Source organism: Carassius gibelio, chromosome A6 (assembly GCF_023724105.1).
Source record: "Carassius gibelio isolate Cgi1373 ecotype wild population from Czech Republic chromosome A6, carGib1.2-hapl.c, whole genome shotgun sequence".
Taxonomy (NCBI): Eukaryota; Metazoa; Chordata; class Actinopteri; order Cypriniformes; family Cyprinidae; genus Carassius; species Carassius gibelio.
This window is the reverse complement of record NC_068376.1, coordinates 19,555,987-19,580,176: the sequence shown is the minus strand read 5'-3', so window position 1 is coordinate 19,580,176 and position 24,190 is coordinate 19,555,987. Positions and strand designations below refer to the sequence as shown.

General features: G+C 35.4%; 1 protein-coding gene across 6 annotated transcripts in view; it reads right to left on the bottom strand.

The window, feature by feature from the left end:
- Positions 1-24,190, bottom strand: part of LOC128015635 (KN motif and ankyrin repeat domain-containing protein 4-like) — a 54,873-nt gene that overhangs the window by 25,161 nt on the left and 5,522 nt on the right. For 4 of the 6 annotated variants that reach the window (XM_052599660.1, XM_052599665.1, XM_052599666.1 and 1 more), the window contains exon 2: positions 3,953-4,031. The exons of 1 other annotated variant lie outside the window; for it this stretch is intronic. In XM_052599660.1, coding sequence (XP_052455620.1) covers positions 3,953-3,999 — 47 coding nt within the window. In that variant the 5' untranslated portion in view covers positions 4,000-4,031. Of the gene's footprint in view, positions 1-3,774; positions 3,912-3,952; positions 4,032-24,190 lie in introns of those variants that run through there. One more of the 6 variants, XM_052599663.1, reaches the window with a different exon arrangement.

The window sequence follows — 24,190 nt, the reverse complement described above, 5'->3', positions numbered from 1 at the left end:
AGCTTGCTGCACTTCCCCTCATGATTGAAGGTTCTAGATCTACACAAAGTGCTATGCAAAGCTCTATACATCTGGAGGAGGCTGAGAACACACAACATCTGTCCTGCTGAGATAAGAGGAAGCCTGGAGAGAACAGCACTGGAAGGAAGGTTAGACCACCAGTGAGGAAAAGTGTCTGTATTACTGTCCTATTCAATATAAACTTACCAATAATTAGCGGCATAGACACTCTCATACATATGGAAACAGATGTTCATATTTTAATTATGGAAGTCAATCAATTAACAATGAATTTCCTGATATGCTAATTATTGTTTTCTAATTTATCTCAACTGCTGGAAAACCTAGGAAAATATCCATAATATATGTTCAAGTCAGGTGGTATGATCAAATGTTTTAATTTTGAATTTGTTGTTTTTCAATCATTAATATAAAGTTAAATTTTTATATTATTTTACATTTACGCATTAGGCAGACACATTTATCCAAAGCAAATTTGGCATATTATATTGTATAGTATTGTATTATTAACGCTTTAGTTTAGGGAACAATTCTCCCTAAGAACCAGTTGCTTATTAGCATGCACACTATTACAATATTGGCTGTTTATTAGTACTTAAAACACATATTAATACCTTATTCTGCATGACCATATTTTAGATCCCTTAATATACCATACCATACTTTAACTTAACAACTACCTTACTAACTATGTATAATATAATATAATATAATATAATATAATATAATATAATATAATATAATATAATATAATATAATATAATTTATATAATAATAATATATAATAATATATTTTTTTTATTATTACAAAAATAAGACAATGTAAGAATTTCATTTATATCATTCAAAATCATTTATATTATTTTATTTGATATTATATTATAAATTATTTTACTTATATTTACAGTATTGTTCAAAATAATAGCAGTACAATGTGACTAACCAGAATAATCAAGGTTTTTCGCATATTTTTTTATTGCTACGTGGCAAACAAGTTACCAGTAGGTTCAGTAGATTCTAAGAAAACAAATGAGACCCAGCATTCATGATATGCACGCTCTTAAGGCTGTGCAATTGGGCAATTAGTTGAATTATTTGAAAGGGATGTGTTCAAAAAAATAGCAGTGTGGCATTCAATCACTGAGGTCATCAATTTTGTGAAGAAACAGGTGTGAATCAGGTGGCCCCTATTTAAGGATGAAGCCAACACTTGTTGAACATGCATTTGAAAGCTGAGGAAAATGGGTCGTTCAAGACATTGTTCAGAAGAACAGCGTACTTTGATTAAAAAGTTGATTAGAGAGGGGAAAACCTATAAAGAGGTGCAAAAAATGATAGGCTGTTCAGCTAAAATGATCTCCAATGCCTTAAAATGGAGAGCAAAACCAGAGAGACGTGGAAGAAAACGGAAGACAACCATCAAAATGGATAGAAGAATAACCAGAATGGCAAAGGCTCAGCCAATGATCACCTCCAGGATGATCAAAGACAGTCTGGAGTTACCTGTAAGTACTGTGACAGTTAGAAGACGTCTGTGTGAAGCTAATCTATTTTCAAGAATCCCCCGCAAAGTCCCTCTGTTAAAAAAAAGGCAGGTGCAGAAGAGGTTACAATTTGCCAAAGAACACATCAACTGGCCTAAAGAGAAATGGAGGAACATTTTGTGGACTGATGAGAGTAAAATTGTTCTTTTTGGGTCCAAGGGCCACAGGCAGTTTGTGAGACGACCCCCAAACTCTGAATTCAAGCCACAGTACACAGTGAAGACAGTGAAGCATGGAGGTGCAAGCATCATGATATGGGCATGTTTCTCCTACTATGGTGTTGGGCCTATTTATCGCATACCAGGGATCATGGATCAGTTTGCATATGTTAAAATACTTGAAGAGGTCATGTTGCCCTATGCTGAAGAGGACATGCCCTTGAAATGGTTGTTTCAACAAGACAATGACCCAAAACACACTAGTAAACGGGCAAAGTCTTGGTTCCAAACCAACAAAATTAATGTTATGGAGTGGCCAGCCCAATCTCCAGACCTTAATCCAATTGAGAACTTGTGGGGTGATATCAAAAATGCTGTTTCTGAAGCAAAACCAAGAAATGTGAATGAATTGTGGAATGTTGTTAAAGAATCATGGAGTGGAATAACAGCTGAGAGGTGCCACAAGTTTGTTGACTCCATGCCACACAGATGTCAAGCAGTTTTAAAAAACTGTGGTCATACAACTAAATATTAGTTTAGTGATTCACAGGATTGCTAAATCCCAGAAAAAAAATGTTTGTACAAAATAGTTTTGAGTTTGTACAGTCAAAGGTAGACACTGCTATTTTTTTGAACACACCCCTTTCAACTAATTGCCCAATTGCACAGCCTTAAGAGCGTGCATATCATGAATGCTGGGTCTTGTTTGTTTTCTGACAATCTACTGAACCTACTGGTAACTTGTTTGCCACGTAGCAATAAAAAATATACTAAAAACCTTGATTATTCTGGTTAGTCACATTGTACTGCTATTATTTTGAACAATACTGTATATGTACTATCTTTTGGGGGGGTTATAAAAATAAGATATCATGTTATCATTTTATTTTTGATAGTATATATTATTTTATAATATATTATTATTTGTAGTAATTATCTTGTTAACCTCACTATTTTTAAAAAAAAAAAGTATATTGATGAAGATGCACACATTTAAATGATTTACTTTCAGTTTCAAAGGACAGAAAAAAATGGCCTTAATTTATCCCTCAACTTTAACAGCGTTTGGTTAGGTGAATGAGTGAAAGCAAATAACAGGAAAAGAATGTGCGAGAGAAAGAGAGCTTTCATTAAGGACGTGAGGCAAATGTCTATAAATTATTCAGTCATACCCTGTTTGTAATGCTACAATCAGACCAGTCCGAGATTCTCATTTGTACATCAAAAGCAAGCAAGCTGAGAGGAAGAAACAGAGACAGAAAATGTCTAACCATTCAGAAACCCAATGTATTTCGGAGGGGTTTTCACAGAGGTGCACACAGAGAACACTGAAGTGAAGGGGGAAGGGATGGATGGATACAGGGAGATGACAGAGAGTGGCTGGTGGTGACAGAGAGGAGGGGGGTATCGAGCTCCAGCAAGTGACAGCCAGGTGCTAGCTCTGTCTTTATGGATCATTCACATCCCACGGGATCCACGACAGCAGACACATACAGACGGCCGGATTCCAACAGAGATCAAACCGATGCCCCATATTGATAATCATTTACAAATGCCAAACAAGTTCTCAGCTGTGAGAGTCAAACACATGGTGGGAGCCAAGCTAATCTACATACATTTTATACAAATATTAAACACCTAGTGGCTCTCCTGTTTTTGCAATCACTCTCAAAACACACATATGCAGACACAAACATATCATAACATTAGATGCTGTTTTTTCTTCGTCTTCCAGGAGGCTCCAGAAAAGAAAAGAAAAAAACAGCCCTACTTCAATGCGTCAGAAAGCTCTCATCACTATGTTCTCAAAGAATTACATTAAGCAAGGTCTAATGCACACATTCATACACAAACAAATAATGGAGAGGAGATGAGTTGGCTATGTGCCTAAGAGGAAAAAGGAGCCCAACAGTTATTCCTGCACTGCAGTAAAAGCAGCAACAGAGCCATATAAAAACCCAGGGACACAGTACAAGCAGACATGTATGGCACGGATGCATATACATACAGAAAAAAAGACATAGAGGGCGATGACAAGCTGAGATTCTCACCTGAACTAACGTGCTACATGGCTCCCAGGCGTATGAGAGTGTGTGCATCATCGCGATAGATGGAAAACGATAGAGGGACAGAAAAAGGGAAGGAGAGGAAGACAGATAGGGAAAGGGAGAAACACAGACAGCCCCAGAGTGATAGAGAGAGAAGGGGGAGGAAAGGAATTCCGCTTACCTCTCATGTGCTGTGAATGCTGCTCCCCTCCAGTCTACCAAAAACATGCAACCCTCCCTTCCTTTCTTTGAACTTCAACCTGATAACGCAAGAGGGGAAAAGGGGGGGGATGGATTTGAATGCTACGGTAAAGAGAGAGAGAGAGAAATGACAAAAATACACTGAAAAAAAATACCATTCCAAAGTTGGGTTTTTTTTTATATTTTTTTTATATTTTCAAAGTATTTTGTTCACCAAGACTGCATTTATTTGATAAAAAAAATAAAATATAAAAAATATTGTGAAATATTTGTAACATTTGAAATTACTATTTTCTATTCTAATATGTTTTAAAATGTAATTACTCCTGTAATCTGTTAAATGTTTAACTTTATTTTCATTTAAAAATAAAAAAGGTTTGTCTTCTAGTAAAATATCTAAACGTTCTTTAAAGGGGGGGTGAAATGCTATTTCGAGCCCCGCTCGGAGCGAGTCGTTGCTGCTGCTGCTCTCGTACAGTTTCAGCCTTCACAGCTGTCACAGCTTCCAAACGCTCTCAACGCAACTGGCGCTCGTGATTCTTTAGCTCCGCCCACACGTCACGCCTCCAGGCGCTCGTGTTTTTCCGGGGAAAAATCGGTACAGACTATCTTTCTCTTATGAATATAATAAAACTAAATACTTTTTGGAGTTATGAAGGATGCAGTACTACTCTATAGGTACTCAAGATTAACAGGATATTGAGTGAAAACGAGCATTTCACCCCCCCTTTAAACAAGAATAATTTGATTAATCAGAAATAAGAAAGGTAATAATAATTTTCAAAGAATTTATTGAATTAAGTGCAGTATCAATGTGTTCTACTGAAAGCATTTTTTCAAGCACAAGACTCACTTAATGTATGTAAAGTTTTTAATTTGCCAACAGGATATAAAAAATAATCAAAATTCAAAACCTATTCTCTGCAAAATAAAATAAGAAATTAATAGTAATCTTGTTAGAGATGTTCAGATATTTTACTGGAAAACAAGACAAAGAAAATAAAAGTGAATTATATTTCTATTAATATAATACTGATTAAGGAAATGAGTTTTACAACGCATAGATGCTGGACAATTTATTTGGCTACAGTGAGATATTGGTCCTGGAGGAAAAGAATAATGCATAAGAAAAAGCAGCAAAGAGGAGTCAGAAAGTGAGAAAACAGTCCTCATACTCTTTTGAATGTTCAGTCCACTGCTGCAGTAATTCTCCATGCCCTCCTTTTGACACAGACCATCTGAGAATTGAACTGAAGACGTCCAGTTCCTCAGATGAAATGACCCATGCAGGGGAGGTCTCATACTTTCTCAGCCTTTTCCTCTTGTGTAATTTTTTCCCTACACTCTCTCCTCTTCAATAACTTTTTCTCCCTCAATAACTTTGTAATAACACTGTTTTTCATGTCAGATTTGATGGGGGAGCAGTGTAATCATTAGTACTGGGTGGAGGTTAGCCAAGTAGGTGCGTTTACATGGACACTTTTTGCTTCCATCGGAATGAATTCATTCTGATTGGCGAATCCGAACGTAGTGTTTACATGAACAGTAAATAAAGTGATCGGGTTTATGCGTGCGTTTACATGTCACAAGCTTCTGATTGGATTTACTCTTTTGACATGTGCACACTGCATGAATATACAGAGTTTCCCACTGCTGTTTTAAAAAGCACACATTATATTTATCTACTTCGGGTCCTAATTAGGCAACGACCAGCACATGAACTGTTGAGCTGCTTAACTTTACTTTAGCAAAAAAAAAAAAAGTAGTAAAAGTGCCCCTTCCCGCACTCAAAATTAGTCGTCTGTTGATGAAAGTCTTAAACGAGGACTGGTGGGACGTGATCGTGTTCAACTTGACATCAATGAGTGAAAGGGGAGATTTATAATGACAGGACACTTGTTTATGACACTTTATTCACCAGGAAGGACACCTCGTTCTGTGCGGCATGCGTCATTATGCTATTTCTATGTGACTGCACATGCACAGTACTTTCCCGTTTTGGTTTTCAATCCGATTAAGTGTTTACATGTTCTCTCGCTCGGATTACAAAAGGGATAAACCCACCCTTACAATCCGATCTAAATTTTAGTCGGATCGAGCCGATTCAATCCGATTGACGTGTTTACATGTGACATTTTTATTCTGATTGTGCTTTTAGTCCTATTACGATCAGATTAGAAGGGTCCATGTAAACGCAGCTAATGAACTTCAGCACAACTTATCTTCTCACAACACCTGCGCCTCAGCCAGTGCAGCTGCTCGATTGTGAGGTGCGTCGTGCGTGCTATATTAACATTCAAGGCTTAACAAAAATACGCTAGCCGCTATTTTCAGTGTAACTAAATTTATTGAAGCCTGGGGCTCCACTATGACAAACATTTACAGAAAAAATACATAAGAGTAGTTTCTATGAATTATGTGTTATCTTCCAGTTCTTTTGAAGCCATGTGATTTTGTGTGAAAGCAGACTGAAATTTAAGCTGTTATTGACTGCAAAATTATGACATCTGACCTAGTTCTCTTTGGCATGTTCACGAGAGTTCAAGAGACAAATAGCAAAGTCCAGTACTTGAATGAAACATTTATTTGAGTCAGATGTTTTGGGTCTCAAAAACGTTGATTGAATCATTATACGACGGATTTGGTTCTTGGCTTCAACTTGCAGAAACAATGATTGGTAACACTTAATTTTAAGGTGTCCTTAAGGTGTTACACGTTACATGTACTGTACTTACTATTATAATAAGAATTAATTATGCATAATTGCAAGTAACCCTTCATGCAAGTAACCCTTCGCCAAACCCTAATCTTAACACCAACCATATAGTACATGTAGTTAATTAATATAATTACACTGTAACAGGGACAACTTAAAATAAAGTGCAACCCAATGATCCAGTTGCAACAATGAAGTTCACAAGATGTAAAGAATTTCAACAGTTAAAGGAATAGTTCACCCAAAAATAAAAAGATTACCATCAATTACTCACCTTCACACCTTTTTAAACCCCTTTCTACCTAATCATTTTTGGGTGAATAACCCTTTAAGTTTAATTTTGGCCTGTCACACAATATCATGAATATGACCTATAAAAAATAAATAAAATAAAAAACTCATATGAACCACTTTCCTTTTTTCATTTTTACTTTTCTTGCTCATTGAACTATTCCTGTAAGCACCAGAAAGAAACATCTAATGCTGTCAAAATATTGTTATAGCTATTATTACTGAATTATACTTTTTGATATCTACACATTTTAACATGCATTTTTTATTTTATTTTATTTTTTTTATGGAAAAAAAGGACTATTGTTTCGCTGCCCCATGATGATGGTATTTCTGTTAGCCTTGAGTTTAGTATGTGTATGTGAAAAATAAAAACAGAAAACAAAAAAACAGAAAAGACATTATTACACTAAAAGGACATAAAAAATTAATAATATGTCCATTTCCACTTTTATGTTTTACATTGCACAATCAAGTCAATAGCACGTGTCCAAATGCAGTGATGTTACCATTGAAGATGTCTAAAAAACCATGGTATTTCTTTGTATACGTGCTTGAGATGTTCCTACAAATAATCTGGCTTGTATTCTCGTCACAGATCTTGCTATGGAGTATTCCTTTTGGCTTTTTTCATTTGAAGCCAAACAAATTCAAGTGGCCCCTTAAGGAGGAAGCTATTCAACACTGCAATGTGCTTGAGAGGTCTTTCTAATCAGGGAATTGAGATGGCCCTGCCATGACCATATTTCACCTGGGTCAAGAAAAAGTCATCGGCCAGTATCAGAGCCTAGATTAAAAGCAGACTTGAAGAGAGGTGGAGGTGTTGAATGCTCAGCATATCTAGTGTACACTGCCAGTGAAATGCATCCTGTAGCCATAAAGTGCTCTACCTACTTCAGTCCACAGTAGTCTTGTAGACACAATAAATGCGAGCATTCAAACATGCATACAAAACACTCACCCATGTATTTTCACTCTCTCTGATACAAATACAGACAGACGAACTCATATTGATGCTACTATATGCATGCTGAAAAAAAAAAGATTTTAGATCTACTGAGGCCATTTGGTGGTGTGCATCTTTGGCATTTATTTGGTATTGTGAGTTTGGGCTGATCTTTTAAGCAGTTTGAAAGTCTGAATCTTTACTCCTGCTGTTCATTTGACTGTCTCTTGGCTGAATTAGAGGGAAACGTGTGTTAACACACACAGCTGTGGGTCTAAAGGAGAGTGAGAGTGAGCATATAAGCAATCTGTATCAATAATTTTCATAAAATGGGTCACATAAATACACCACGGCAAAACACAGCCATCTTTATCAGCCATAAAAGCCGACAACTTTACACAGCGCAGGGCTGTGTACACACACTTGAGAAACTTATGGCTCTATCTATTATTTCAAGGTGCAGGATATCGCATTGGCCCTAACATATGTCAGAGCCACATATTTGCACTTTTTACAGCATATTTTTCCATGTATAGTGTTAACAGTTTTAGCCAGACGGCATGCCCAAGGACCGCCCAGAGGCTCTTCATTCACTGAGTTATGTCTGCAAAATACTCTAGACTTACTATTTTTAGTCAGGCAGAATTTATGATCACATTCTCTGCAGGCTTTTTCAGTGTTTAATTTTTGTTTTTCTTCATGACGGTTTGCTATTTTAGTATTATCTGTTATGAAAGAAAAAAAAAAAAAAAAAAAAAGTCAGAACTGTCCTTTTTGGGTGAACTATCCCATTAACACTGCATAATAGCTGCTATATCAATGTATTTAGTTCTGCAAAAAAAATTATGAAAATAAAAAAATAATAATTTAACAATATCCAGTGTAAACCAGTGAAATCAGAGACATACTGTAAAATGAAGGCAAAATCAACACTGGTGCAAATAATAATATTAATAAATAATATTAATAAAATGCAACAGTAAGCAACAACGGATAGTGATCTAAGCCAAGACAAACATTTTTCTCTTACAGAAAGAGCAGCCTCTTGCAAAGAAAATTGAAGTAGACTGTACATGTTCCCCGGTAAAAATAAAATTTCAGTAAACACTATGTAAACTGCTCTAACAATTGCAACAGCGAAGAAGCTTTTCAATACGTATACTTGGGGGACTCTTAATAACATGTATATATATATATATATATATATATATATATATATATATATATATATATATATATATATATATATATATATATATATATATTATATATAAAGAAAAATACTATAGAATTCTAATTATTGGTTACTGGTCAGAAGTATATTTGATTTCTTACCCAAATTGTAATCTACCACAATATAGTGGATAGTGGTATAATCAATACATACTTAAAATTATTTAGATAAATCAAGTAACCAAAATGATTAAATGACAATGAATGAAAAATGTATAAACTACAGTGACAACACACTGGGCAGTGAAAGCCCTCCGCTGGCTTTAACCACAATCCTGTATCAAATTCTGCTCCCTCCTTAAGGCTTCACTGCACACTGGCATCTGTTCCATGTGGCTCTCTCAAAGAGGAACTGATGTTGAAGTGAAGTAAGGTATGTGAGCATCATTGTAGATTATATTGCAAATTATATGGCATCATCATCATCTGCTCTAAACCTCAAACCCCTGGGTGGAGTAAGGGTGATCAAACTGTGAATGAATGAAACAGATCATATGTTTCCACGTCAAAAATGCCATCAAATGTGTTTCTATTTACTGAGACTGGAACTACTATAGTAGGATTGGAAGGAAATAAAATTATCTTTTATCTAAAAAAAAAAAAAAAAAAATCATATTAGTTTTATAGCATAAAGTTTCAATGTTTTAAAATATTTCATACAAAAAATGTGTAATATAAAGGAGACACACTGCTTGCAAATTCTAGGTGACACAAGGGTGAAGCCATAAGATTGCAGAAAAGGTGGAATCTTAGCTAACAAGGAACGTTCACGCAAATTTATAAACAAACATTAATGTCTTACAGTAATATTAATAGAACGTGTGTTCAGAGTTATTTTTTTTAAAGCTGCCAGCCACCGCCAACATTTTTACAAAAATGTCATGCCCCTGAGAATATTTTATTGCATGAAAACAAAACAAAAAAAAACAGACCTATGCTTAAAAAAACGAACATATGCTTTAAAAAAAAAACAAGAATCCTAGCATCATACATTCTTTATCAACAAATTTGAACAAGTTTCATAAAAAAAAAAAAAAAATGTCTAGATCAGATTCAAAAAGATGATCAAAACATAGAAGAAGTAGATCACTTCCCTCAACAAACCCGAAGCTTGCGCAGTCCTTCAGCACTCTACATTTCACTTGGTAACGTTAGGTACTTGTGATTTATATGCCGTTTAATGTATTATGATTGCATTATTTTACATATGCATCTGCTTACATACGCGATCAGTTGTTTCATGCTTCTTCACTGTGTTTTGATCCAGAGACTAAGTACTCTTTCAGAAGATGTGTAATGGCTTCATTCCACATAACCGTGAAAACATGGGAATCAAGAAAATGCCATCAATGAAGGGGAAGCGTTGTCTCATAAATGATGAAAAATTCCATTAATCGCAGTGAAAGAGTTATCAATAAACGTATGACTTTTAGCACAAAAATTTTATTTAGCTACATCATTTTTGAAACAATTTAGTTAGACGTTAGTCTAATGGTTTCTTAATGTTAGTACTTGTTTCAGATAGATCAGAGAATATTCAAAAGTGATGTTCCCATAATGTTTGCAAAATGATACAATTATAAACTTTAATATTCACATTATAACATTTTCATAACTTGAAGCAAAACATTCTTAGAACATATTTTTGTTAGATGGGATGTCCCATTAAAGGAGAGCGATAATCTGAAGACCCTCAAGGAGAAGGAGAAAAGAAAGGAACTCACATAACTAACACAGAATAACAAACACACACACACACACACACACACACACACACACACACACAAACACACACAAACAGGCAGAAAAATATAAAACTGCGATAACCATGAACAACTCCGAGACTAAAAGAGCTACTGAGAGAGGAGAGAGACATTACTTCTGGTGAAATGGATTTAGATAGATAGAGAAAGTCAGCTAAAATGTGTTTAATTTTTAGGAAACATCTCAAATAAAGGGGAGGGGAGCAAGCAAGAAGGGAAAAAGTGTGCTTGTGGGAATGGCTGGAGCTGAGGGAGGAGTGGAGAGCTGAGCGTGTGATAAAGAGAGGTTTGAACGGGTTTTCTGGGGAAGAGAGCAGTGTGAGGAAGACTGATAAGAACCTCAGGCTGTTTGTGTTCAAACTGCTATGTCTGGACCAGACCAGAATACAGATTAATGGAAACATCTGAGAAAGAGAAAGAGAGACCACAGCAATAAAACTGTGTGGCCCTGTTAGGAGTATCTCGCATAGATTTAGTCATAAGTAATTGGCATGGAAAAGAGGCAGGCAGGAAAGCAGTTACACAGAAATGTGGGTTGTTTATGATTTATGGGAAAAATAAAAAATATTCCACTGCTCTGCATGATACAAAAGAATGTGCTATAAAATGCTAAATGCATTGTGCTATACAATGCAAATACAATGAATTATACAAACACATTTGCCAAAACATTTAAGAGTCAAGACAGGGAAGACAAAAGGGCTAGGATTAGAATCCAATCTGGGCCACCATGGGCATAGGAGGCACATTAAGGTAGGGGTATTGATTTTCTCCCAAAAAGTGAGAGAGCAAAGCATCTCCAACATCCCCCTTTCCACCCCTTTAATAGAGGTGAAGCCATTCTATGGCATATTACATATATTACATATTTCACCATACTGTAAGTCCATAAGCCGATGAGACAACAGTGAGAATACAGCAAGAATACACTGAGGGGTGAATGACTCAAAATAAACTGTGTCCACTGACAGCAGTGTTTATTTCCATGCACTGTCTGGCTTGCTTTCGCACCTAATTCACTAAAGCAATTAAGCAAATTAAGTAACAGCAAAATCACTGCCAAAAAAATGCACTGTATAATTTGAACAGCACAATTCTACAAACTGCAGTCTTGATCTGAGTACTGTACAAGTTTACTACAATCTTATAGAAAATTATTTTAAAATATACATAGCACACCAACATATAAATAAAAGGGGTTCATAAATTTGCATTCACTGCTGGTCTGCAAAATATCATGGACAAAATCTAGGAATCTGCAGAATCAGAGGGCAAAAAAGTTCCTCGCACAGATTTTTCTTGTGTTCAAGATGTTGACCAACATAAAGTTGCTAAGTTTGAAAGTGACTTTTGTGTGATCTGTGCTTCATGCTAACACTATTAACTTGAAAAACAGTGTGTATTGATGTCTTTCCGTGGTTGAAACAAGATACATTCTGATGATTCATTCATGTTTATTTTGTTCTACTGCTAGTAGAGAGGAAGAGATTGTTGGTTCACTTGCATTTTGAACTAAGGCACTGCAGTGATCCGTCAAGACACATTAAAGAGCCACAAAATGGAATCTATTGTTTACATTTCTAAGAAATGATGAGACTTTGTTTATACCAAAAGTGACCTGCTCTGTCTTGTCTGTTGGCACATTTTCAGCCTCCTCTTTGCTCTGCGATGTATTTTTCACTGTGTGAAAACGTGTGGTGTGACAGTGCCATGGCTTTTCGGACATAGAAGCATTATCTAAGGGGAGCAGGTCTTTGTGAAGTGTCAATGGCAGAGGCCATCCGTGGCACCTTAACATCACTTCAAGTTCAAGTTTTTAAGACGCAGATTTCTGCACAAATGTTGTGCAATTGTGCATTAAATACACCACTGTGTGTTTGACTGAAGAAGAGAGAAGACAGAAAGAAAACAGACTCTTTTCGTCATCTCCTAAATGGACAGGCTCTGTTTTGTGTGTGCAAAGCACATTCTGGAACTCTACAGAACTGCTGCTGGGGGCTGTTTATGCTCTGCTGCTGAGAATGTTGCCAAATTGCTCCCACTATCAATAATCATGAGTTTCCCAGCCAGGCATGTGTGTGGGGCTCTTAGCCTCAGCATATGTTCAGTGGATTAACCCTATTTTGACTCCCTTCTTTTGTTTTCTCAATGAATTTCTTATTCTTCAATTCTCTACATGTACTTATTATTTTTCTTTTGGTGAAGATTTTTATACTGTACATTTTCCTGTATAATATGTATAATAGAAATATCAAATTCCAATTCAAATGTTCCAGGCAAAAAGCATATTGCAGTATTTAAATAACAGCTTTACAGTTATTCTTGGCATTGTTTTTATTTATAAATAAAATAACAGCTTTACAGTTATTCTTGGCATTGTTTTTATTTGTGATAAAGGAGTAAATGCACACCGTTTTGGTTAATAGAGGCTGTCAGGCTGAGCACGAATAGGTTCCACTTATTTTAGTGTGAATGAGATTTACATAATGTAAATAAAAGATATCCAGTGTACAATCATTTCAGTTACTATTTTAAATCAATATCTATCAAATCATTATTTTAATTAGAATACGATTTTAAATAAAATAAAAATTATGTGTTAAAGAGTGTAGTAAAACGAAACAGCCAAACAGATATGCACTTATCCATCCTTTGGGAAATCCTTTTGTTTATGCTGTTTTTTCATTGAAAAAGAAAGAATTAATCTAGAAAAGTAAACAAAAATTTTATTTAGATCATAGCTATTTAATGGATCCCACATGAGTAAACAAAAAAATTGTAAATAAAAGTTTTTTTTTTGTTTATTTATTCATACAGAGAGAAAAAAATATTATATATAAATATTATAAAAAAAATGTAAATAAATGTGCTTTATTGTATTTATTTATTCATACAGAGAGAAAAAAATATTATAAATAAATAAATAAATATATTTAAATATATATACATACACACAGGTTAATGGGTTGCAGATAGCTCAGCATGAATAGAGATCATCCAGTCATCTAATCATGTCTTAGAAAGACAGACAGACAGACAAGCAAATAGACAGAATGATGAAAGGTCATGAGCAAGCCTCAAAATGTATTCAAAAACAAATTTATAAACATAAATGGGCAGCAGCAGTCTATACAGAACTTACTCTATGTGCATGCCATGTCTGTGCCCCATTGATTTTCATTCGTGTTATCTAGATGTGAACATGGACAACTTAAAGTATGGAAGCTTGTTTGTGACTTTTTATCTCCCAATTCTGACTCTTTTTTTTTCCTTGCAATTTTGAATTTATATCTCACAATTCTGTCTTTTTTTCATAATTGCAAAAGATATAGAATTATGAGATATAAAAGAATTGCTCTTTTTTATGAACTATCCTTTAATAAGTTGAACACATGTAGCTACGTATATATGCTAGGCAAGTTGTCCATAGAAACAGTAACTTGAGATCTGTACTTTCAGTACAGATCAAAAAATATATAATTTGATTTTGTCATTCTTTTTTTGTAGAAGTAAAAATCTTAGTAGAAGCATTAATCAAATCTGTAAGCTAATAAATTAAAATAAAATAACTTTAAATAATACTTCATGTTCATGCATTCATCAATGTAAACATGGGATAAGCTGGATAATGACAAGTCAGTGGTCATTATTCTAAAGTAAACATTATAATGCGATATTGACTGTCAGCCTGTATACAGCATCATCCTTCATACCAAAATATGGCCTGCGAGTCACCATGGAGAGATGCTTTGGGCTGCACATGGGCGAAGGTGGGATAATAAATGTGTGTGAGAAATGGGGCTGTCACTCTGTTAAGATAAAGATGCTCTCAGGAAATGCGACCTGATGTCAACAGATAAAGAGAGGTGTATGTGTGTGAAGGCAAACTCATATGTTGCTTGGGCCATTTTTCCATCCCTCCCGCTAGATTTACTTCTTTACATTATACTGCTGTTTTCCAGGCCATTCCATGATAACTTACTGTCATTCTTTCCCTCGTTCTCAAGATGTGTATCCCCGTGCTCTGTCTGCTCCTCTCAAACCCTCACAGCCTGTCCATTACTAACATTCACAATGGGAATACTAAATGAAATTAAATAGTTAAAGGGACAGTTCACTCAAGAATTTAAATTCTGCTGCCATCTTTTACTCTCATCCATGTAATTAAAGGGATAGTCTCAGTAATTCCTTTTTTTTTTTTTTTTTTTTTTTTTTTTTTTTTAGTTTGGTTCCTAACATTCCTTACAAGAATTTTTATTTTTGGGTGAACAGTCCCTTTAATAATAGCCACTTTTTCAAATATAATGAAAGTAAATTTGCTGAAAAAAAAGCACCATAATGCACCATAAACAATGCTAATTTATTTATGAAATCCAAAGTTACTTTCAAATAAATGCTGTTCTTTTGAACTTTCTATTCATCAAACAATCCTGAAGAGAGGTATCTTGGTTTCTAGCATAATAATAAGAAATGTTTCTTGGAGACCAAATCAGCATATAAAAGTGATTTCAGAAATGATCATGTGACACTATTGACACTAATGGCTGCTGGAAATTTTGTTTGTTATGAAAGTAATAATAAACATAATATTAAAATCGAAAGCAGTTATTTTACATTGTAATAGTATTTCCCACTATTACTGTTTTTACTCTATTTTTTATAAGATAATGCAGCCTTGGTGAACAGGAATTTTAAATATCTTACAAACACTAATTTCTTTAATGCATACAAATACAGTATAAATCACTGGTTAAACACATGCATATTCTTTAAAAAACGCTGATAGCTTAAGATAGATTGCAGCTCATTTGATTTGGTGAAAGAAGTGTGAGAGTAGAGAATAGCCCTTGAACTGCTGTCATTGCATCATCCTACCTTTCACCAAAAGAAACACACACACACACAAACAAGCAGCTGCAAACAAGCATGAATGCTCATATAAAAATGCGATGACAGACAAGCAAAGTCCAGGTAGTTCACATGAGCTGTATCAACATATCTCTAAGCTCTGGCCACTAAGAAAAAGGCCACAATACAAATATACAAACAGACTGACGTTAGCAAAAAATACTGAAAGATAGGGCTGCATAAACAAATCAAAAATAAATATTTATGACAGAAGTGCGATAATGTGTTTTTGAAATGCTTCAGCACTTTGATGGCAGTTTTGAAAAATACGACAGACAAAAATATGCCTACGGGAGGCAAAACAATGATTCGGTTAAAAGCCCCTATATGCTCTGAGAACTTTTTATGCGACTAACTACTTGCTACTTTTCAGACTTGCAAATTTGCTGTCAACAGAATCAATCTCGAAACGCTGCATGCTCTTTTGTGTGCTTCTCGCAATTACGAGAGAGAAAGAGTGAAAGAGAAAGTAAATTGATTTTCCCCTCTTAGCGAGTGGGAGTCATTTATCTGGTTTTGGTACCTCTTGGCTGTCAGAGGACATTTGCACAGCTAGTGGCGCAGAATGTACAGGATCGAACTGCCTGAAAAAAGCTTGCATACGAGTTCTCAATTTTAACTGCTACCAGAGCTACTTAAACTACAGTACAACACAAACAATTAAATTCCTAACGAAACATGCATTAGACGTGAATGTTTTAATTCTCAAAATGGAAGGTCTTGTTGCTCAGATTAGATACGGTGGTGGGGGTGGTCACAGCTTTTTACCTTCTAGCATTGTGGGAAATAAGAACCTGGCTACATTTCAATGGGCAGTACACAAGACCGCTCGGAGGGAACTAAAATGTTGTGATGCAAGAGCTCCTGCCTGATGTTCTCTTCTTTTGCAAAGAGAATTTTCTAATAAACCGGAGAAGTTTTTCTTGTCTGCAGAGATTGGTTTTCAGGTTAATTAAACCATCTCCAATACCTAAAGCACCTCCAATGCGTTTCAGAAACAAACTGCTCACAAGTTATTGGGAAAGTACAAATGAATATGAATATATTAATATGCTTTAGAAATATTTCAACGTTACTTCTTGAAAAATGAAGCTTGGAATTTCTACAAATTTCTACAAAGTTGCAACCATAACTTTCCCTCTTTGACCCACAGCTCACAGGCTTTGGCTTCCTTCTCCTCCATCAGACAAGCAGCATTGTGTTGTTCTTTGATCTGCCTACTTCATCTTTCTCTTTTTTTTCTCCATCTTGGCTATCCTTATTGTTCCAAAGGCTGGAAGATTCCAGAAGTGAATTATTCAGATCGGAGGCATGAGAATGTTTAAGAAGTTAGATCCAGACACAGTTTTTAAAGGAATCTTCTCTCACACCTGGCACCATTCCACTAACAACCTGAACTTAAAGTGCTCTCTGTTATCTGAAAATGGCATTTGCGGTATATCTGGAAATGTGATAACATACTTTCTGGAAAAGGGTCTGGATGATTCCTGCTTTGGACACGTCTGAGGAAAATATTTGACATCTTAACAGTTGACATGGAAGGACCATTGAATCTCTTGCTTTAATAAATCAGACAGTGCTACTGATTCTGCTTATGGATCAGTCGGCTAGCTGTCTGAATAGAGTAACATATGCCAGATATTATGGTATCTAAAGAAGCCATTTTCAAAGCAATAACTACAGCGTTTTATATTAGCATTTAAAGGAACACACCCTCCATCCTCTCATAATTCCTGGTGATAGATATAAAAGAAAGTAGGTGGAAGAAGGGGAAAACAAAAAGAAAAGGCCATTTGAAATGCAAAACTTCTCTAGCTTATAAGAGGAAATAACACAGTACAGAGTTCCCAAAATTCACATTCGTGTAGTCCGGCCCGTCTCTAAGGAACTGTGGGCAAGGCTTCTGTTCCATTTCTGCTGATGGTGATACGTCTGATCATTACGTCTCCGATTGACAAAATAAGAACCACTGAAGACAATCCCATCTAAGCCAACACTAAACTATGTTTTAGAGGACTATAACAAAGCAGCTGCACAGCAGATATGTACAAATGCATATGCAGTACTCTGAGAAATCAAAAAGGAATATAAAATGTTTAAATAATTGCTAAATGTCCCCGAATATATATTTTAAATCACAGAAAAACAAAAACAATGACTGAGATCTAAGGTCTTCCAATAGCAGAAATATGACTGTGGTTCTGATAATTGATAGTAATAAAATCTTTAAGGGATCGTTTTGTTCAAATGAAGACTTGCTATTCTTTCCTAGCCACAGAGGAAAGACTAGATCAATTCTTCATGTACTGGCATTGTCAGCAGGTTTCTTGACACTGTTTTAACCAGCAGGTTCAAGCCACGGGAAGCTGCTTGTTTCTAATTTCATAATTACACAGTGCTTAAAATAGAAGCTATCATCAAGTTCCTAAACTGTAGGCGTAACACTGTCCTTTTCCTGAACTTAAAGGGAAATTCAAGAGTCATTAGGAGGTCAGAGGTCTGAAGTATATATACTTTATAGTACTGATTTGACCTTATAGCTTGTGCACAATAAGTGATCTGATTATTCAGGATAAGATATTTTAAAACATGGAATACATAAACATTACTAAGTTGTCAAGATGACTTATTGAATCAGCAATACATTTAATAATAATTGATACATTTGTCCTCTTTTAGTACACTGGTCCAGCTAATGCACAAAAAAGAGGAGATGGCTCTTTTTTCAATTAATAGCTGCTATTTTACAATTTCTCCCATTCATTTCTTACTCTAATTATCTCTTATATAAACATAACTATCAACAAATGAATTCATTAATTAGCCTAGAACACAAAAGTGGTTGGGAGTGTATTCGGTCAATTTGTTCTCACACACAGGCATAAACACATTTACTATTTGTGGTCTGGGGTTTAGTTAGTGGTCATCTGCAACAGGAAGCATCTGGCACCCTGAGGATCTTCCATACTGAAAAGTCTGATGCATTTTTAAAAGGCCAAAGCAGAGCTAGAGGCAGTGCAGCACGCTGCGTCTATATCTTTTCTTCATCACTCTGTCTTTCTCTTGCTCTCAAATCCAGTGATGCCATCTTATTCTTATCAGAGCTGCTTTCTGAAGCAATTTCAGTTTCCCACTCATGTTGCTATCTGTTTTCTTACTGTTCTTTCCCTCTGTGTCAAATCCATCTCGAACCGTCTCAAACTGCTGTTCTAGATAGTACAGGTTAGATCAAGGTTTTATTTCAGAGAGGAAAGATTTGTTATCTAAAGGCAGATGGATGGTTGGAACAGCAAGAGCGGTCAAAAGCAGGTGGCCACATACTTTCTCTGCGGTGGTGACCGTAACTCTGAATGGAAAACAGATTTGTTGACCTAAATTACAGCTTGAATTCCTTTTCTACAAGGTTTTTCTGTTAGTTCGTGGGAAAGGGCACATATTAAACAAAAACATTTTGCAGTGTAGACTTCCCTACTTTGTCTCTTAGAGTTCTGGTCAGAAATACATTATATATATATATACACACACACACACACACACACACACACACACACACACAGATTTACATTAAGTCATTTAGCAGACGCTTTTATGCAAAGTAACTTACAAAGGAGGACAATGGAAGCAATCAAAATCAACAAAAGACTAAGAGCATTACACATAGCAAGGGCTTTTAAATAATATAAAAAATAAAAAGAAAACATAGAATAGAAAAAGAACAGAGCAAGCTAGTGTTAGAGGTCTTTTTATTTTATTTTTTGCTTTTGTTAATAGTATAATACATGAAAAGAAAACAGAAAGAATACAAAAAGATTAGAAAGCTAGTTAGAGATATATAAGAACAGAATTAGAATAGTGAGTGCTAAAGTTAGAGGGTCAAATAAAGATGGAATAGATGTGTTTATAGCCGATTCTTGAAGATGGAAGATTCTTATATATATATATATATATATATATATATATATATATATATATATATATATATATGATTAAAAATACATAATGATAAAAGAAATAATAATGACAAAAGCAATATTCAAAATATTAATAAATACTAAAATAGTGTATAAATAATACTACAATAACTGACATTCCGTCTAGAATGCTGTGAACATGGACAAACAGGATAAGAGAAAGAGTGAAATGTTCCAATAATATCTTGGAATGTTCCCGTTCAAATATACAACACAGAAGCAGTGTTCTAAGTTAAATAAGCATAAAGGAATAACTGATTTTCATAGTCATGTTGTTTTAGAAAACAATATCAGTCTCGAAATGAAAAAAAAAAATGCACTAGAAGATAATGATTAATAGATGTGAGGACAGTAACATGATCAGCGGTGGAAGTGTTGGTTCCATCTGCGCAGCTGTTAATGTGTATGACCGTCCCTTAGGATTAGTATCCAATCAGTTTCATTGCAGCTTTCCTCTGCATTAATCTAGGATGATTCAGTCAAGCTTTCTGCTTTGCAGAGCAATTTACGTCTCTTCATCACAGCACTATCAATGATACATTTCAAGCCGCAGAAACACTGAGGTTTTTCAAGTACTGTTCAGTGCCACTCATTAAACAACTATAAAGATATGAGGTATATAATGTCATCGGACATACAGAAAGGCCAATGATACAGTGTTTAAAAAAAAAGTGGTATAAAAGGCTGCTGGATTTTGGAGGTTGGATTTTGATTTTGGTTTTCCCATTAAACACTGCTATTGGATCTCCCGTTTCCTGTGTGCATTCGTAACAACAACAGGATATGAAGTGTAACCTTTAAGATATTTTGACTAGTTCAAAGATCAACATGGCAATTTCTCTCAACAATCTTAAAATTTTGTCAATAGCCCAAAGGTATGAATCACACATCATCAAACAAGCTCTTAGTTTATACCTTGGATTATATAATGCATGTTAAAAGCAGATCAATTGATTTTACGGTTACTAAGCCTCAGATTACTTTGCAGTGCAGCCAGGAGCAAACTCTAATTACACCAAATAGTAAATCATCCAAATTATTGAATTTGTATAGATATTTACATTTTTAAGGCCTATACTCAATCATAGCACAATTAAATACCTGTAAAAAAAAAAAAAAAGAAAAATAAATAAAATAAAAAAGAAATCACCAGAAATCACCACAAAAAATACAGTGACAATATTTAAGATGCAAACATATATGTGATATACACTCACCTAAAGGATTATTAGGAGCACCTGTTCAATTTCTCATTAATGCAATTATCTAATCAACCAATCACATGGCAGTTGCTTCAATGCATTTAGGGGTGTGGTCCTGGTCAAGACAATCTCCTGAACTCCAAACTGAATGTCAGAATGGGAAAGAAAGGTGATTTAAGCAATTTTGAACGTGGCATAGTTGTTGGTTCCAGACGGGCCGGTCTGAGTTTTTCACAATCTGCTCAGTTACTGGGATTTTCACACACAAGCATTTCTGGGGTTTACAAAGAATGGTGTGAAAAGGGAAAAACATCTGCAGCAAAGCCACAACACACACAACCTTTAGGCGGATGGGCTACAACAGCAAAAGACCCCACCGGGTACCACTCATCTCCACTACAAATAGGAAAAAGAGGCTACAATTTGCACGAGCCCTCCAAAATTAGACAGTTGAAGACTGGAAAATGTCTCGATTTCTGAGTTTCGATTCTTGATTTCTGTTGAGACATTCAGATGAGCGTCAGAGTAAGAGTCAGAATTTTGCGTAAACAGAATGAGAACATGGATCCATCATGCCTTGTTACCACTGTGCAGGCTGGTGGTGGTGGTGTAATGGTGTGGGGGATGTTTTCTTGGCACATTTTAGGCCCCTTAGTGACAATTGGTCATCGTTTAAATGCCACGGCATACCTGAGCATTGTTTCTGACCATGTCCATCCCTTTATGACCACCATGTACCCATCCTCTGATGGCTACTTCCAGCAGGATAATGCACCATGTCACAAAGCTCGAATCATTTCAAATTGGTTTCATGAACATGAATGAGTTCACTGTACTAAAATGGCCCCAACAGTCACCAGATCTCAATCCAATAGAGCATCTTTGGGATGTGGTGGAACGGGAGCTTCGTGCCCTGGATGTGCATCCCACAAATCTCCATCAACTGCAAGATGCTATCCTATCAATATGGGCCAACATTTCAAAAGAATGCTTTCAGGACCTTATTGAATCAATGCCACGTAGAATTAAGGCAGTTCTGAAGGCGAAAGGGGGTCAAACACAGTATTAGTATGGTGTTCCTAATAATCCTTTAGGTGAATGTACGTATAATGCTAGCTATTTGAACCAAGTCTTTTCTTTTCTTTTAAATTTACTGATAATCACCAATATAATACAGGTGTCACAATAGAAAGCCACATGATGAATCAGAGCTGCCAGTGAACAAAATAAATTTAACAAGATTAAAGAAAATGTAGTACAAAAAAAAAAAAAAAATTGTACATTACCGATAACAAAAGTAAAAAGAAACAAAACTGTATATATTGAGAGAGACTTCTGAGAATGACCTTTTACTGTTTTTCATTGTAAATTGTACAGTAATTATCTGCTTTTTACTTCCAAAAAAGTATAAACATTTCTTATACCGTAAAGCCAGACTAAAACTGGTGTGACAGTTTTCATGAACAGTCTGGAAAACTGCTGACAAGTCAACTACACTGCAGCTCAAACAAAACTTTCAATATCTTTTTGTTGTTGTTGTTGTTGTTGTTGTTCTTTAACATTTGAATACTGAGCAGTAAATATAATGTGCAAAGTGTTGTCAACATCAGTTTTTCATGCCCATAACCCATTCCCCCATCATAAATACAAGCAGCAGGTGTAGACATCAAAGACAAACTAAATGAGAAACAGCTGTAATACACAACATAGCAACACAGCAACAGATGCACATAGTTCATATTAATGTTCAACACCTCATGACTGACAAATCTACTATGTTGGCAAGTGGCAAATTGTCTGACAAGAAGCTTTAAACATCTGACCAAACTAAAGCTCATAACATCACTAACAATTTCTGGTTTTGTTGCCAGCATGCCAGCATTTTACTAGGTTATGCAATATTCTCATAACAAGGACACATACAGAGAAGTTTGGTGCCAGACAGGGCATTAATTAAAAGGGATCCTTTAAAAACATATTTACATATGACCTACATCTCTGACACTACTACACCACCAACAATCTGGATACATTATTGGAGTCCACAGAGAAATAGTACACAGCATCAGAATGTGCATACTAAAATCTCAGCATTTATAACAAGATTCTTCATGCTTTTCTCTGCACTTCTGCTGATTGCTGCATCAGATCTCTCATGGAGACTCATGCTGATGTCACTGCATTTAAAAGTGCAAGAAAGGCAACAGACAAACCCCTGTCCTCTGAAAATTCCACAGTACGTGACAGATCATATCAATAAAGTCCTCTATATCAAGCCCAAGCTGTGCAGAGGTGAACACGAAAGAATGATTTGGTAAAACTCATGTAGCACTAATTGTGTATTTCTAGTCTGGAGGGTAAATCTTTCTGACTTCCCTTCATAAATGTCACTGTTATCATGGAATGATAATGAAATATGTAGAAAGACTATGTTTTGAAAGTTGCGCAAGTGTCTATTTATCGCATTAAAAAAAGCAAAGAATTCAGAAAAAGAGAAATATAAAAAAGGGCAAAAGCAGACGCAAACACAAATTATTGCCTGAATAGTTCAAAGGGTTTAAACTCCTCCATTAAGCATTTGTGTAGACCTCTTTTCTAAGCTATTCTAAAGCTGGAATCTGCAGCTTAAGGAAATAAAGCTGAAATAAAATAAAATATAAATATTAGTTAAAAAAAAAAAAAAATCTTAAGGTCTGTTCTCACAAACGACAGACAATTAAAAAACTGTGTAGAACTCTTTTCCAAGCTTCTTTATCGACTGAAGAAAGGAGGCTTGGTGGAAAGGAATGTGTAAATGTTCTGTATTCATTATCAGTATTTATTATACAGAAGGCAAACAATACCCAGGTGACACACTGCATCTGCTGAGATTCTGATTCAGTGTGCAACCAGCAGGCCATCTACTATCCCATGAGTCTATAAAAGCTGCAGAGCTTCAAATTTGGAAAAAGTGATATAAAAAAAATGATGGTATGGGAATTTGGATGAAACCAGAATACCCATGCGGTTTTTACTGGTCCAGGACACAATGTGAAGACATTATATGCCTGGATGGATCTCATCAATTGAACTGAACATTTGTTCGAAAGATCAACCACAAGAACATACTTAAAACCCAGCAGTGTCCTTACATTTGCATGCATATAAACAAGCCAGCACACATAAAGAAGTGCTTGTTTGTTTGTGAA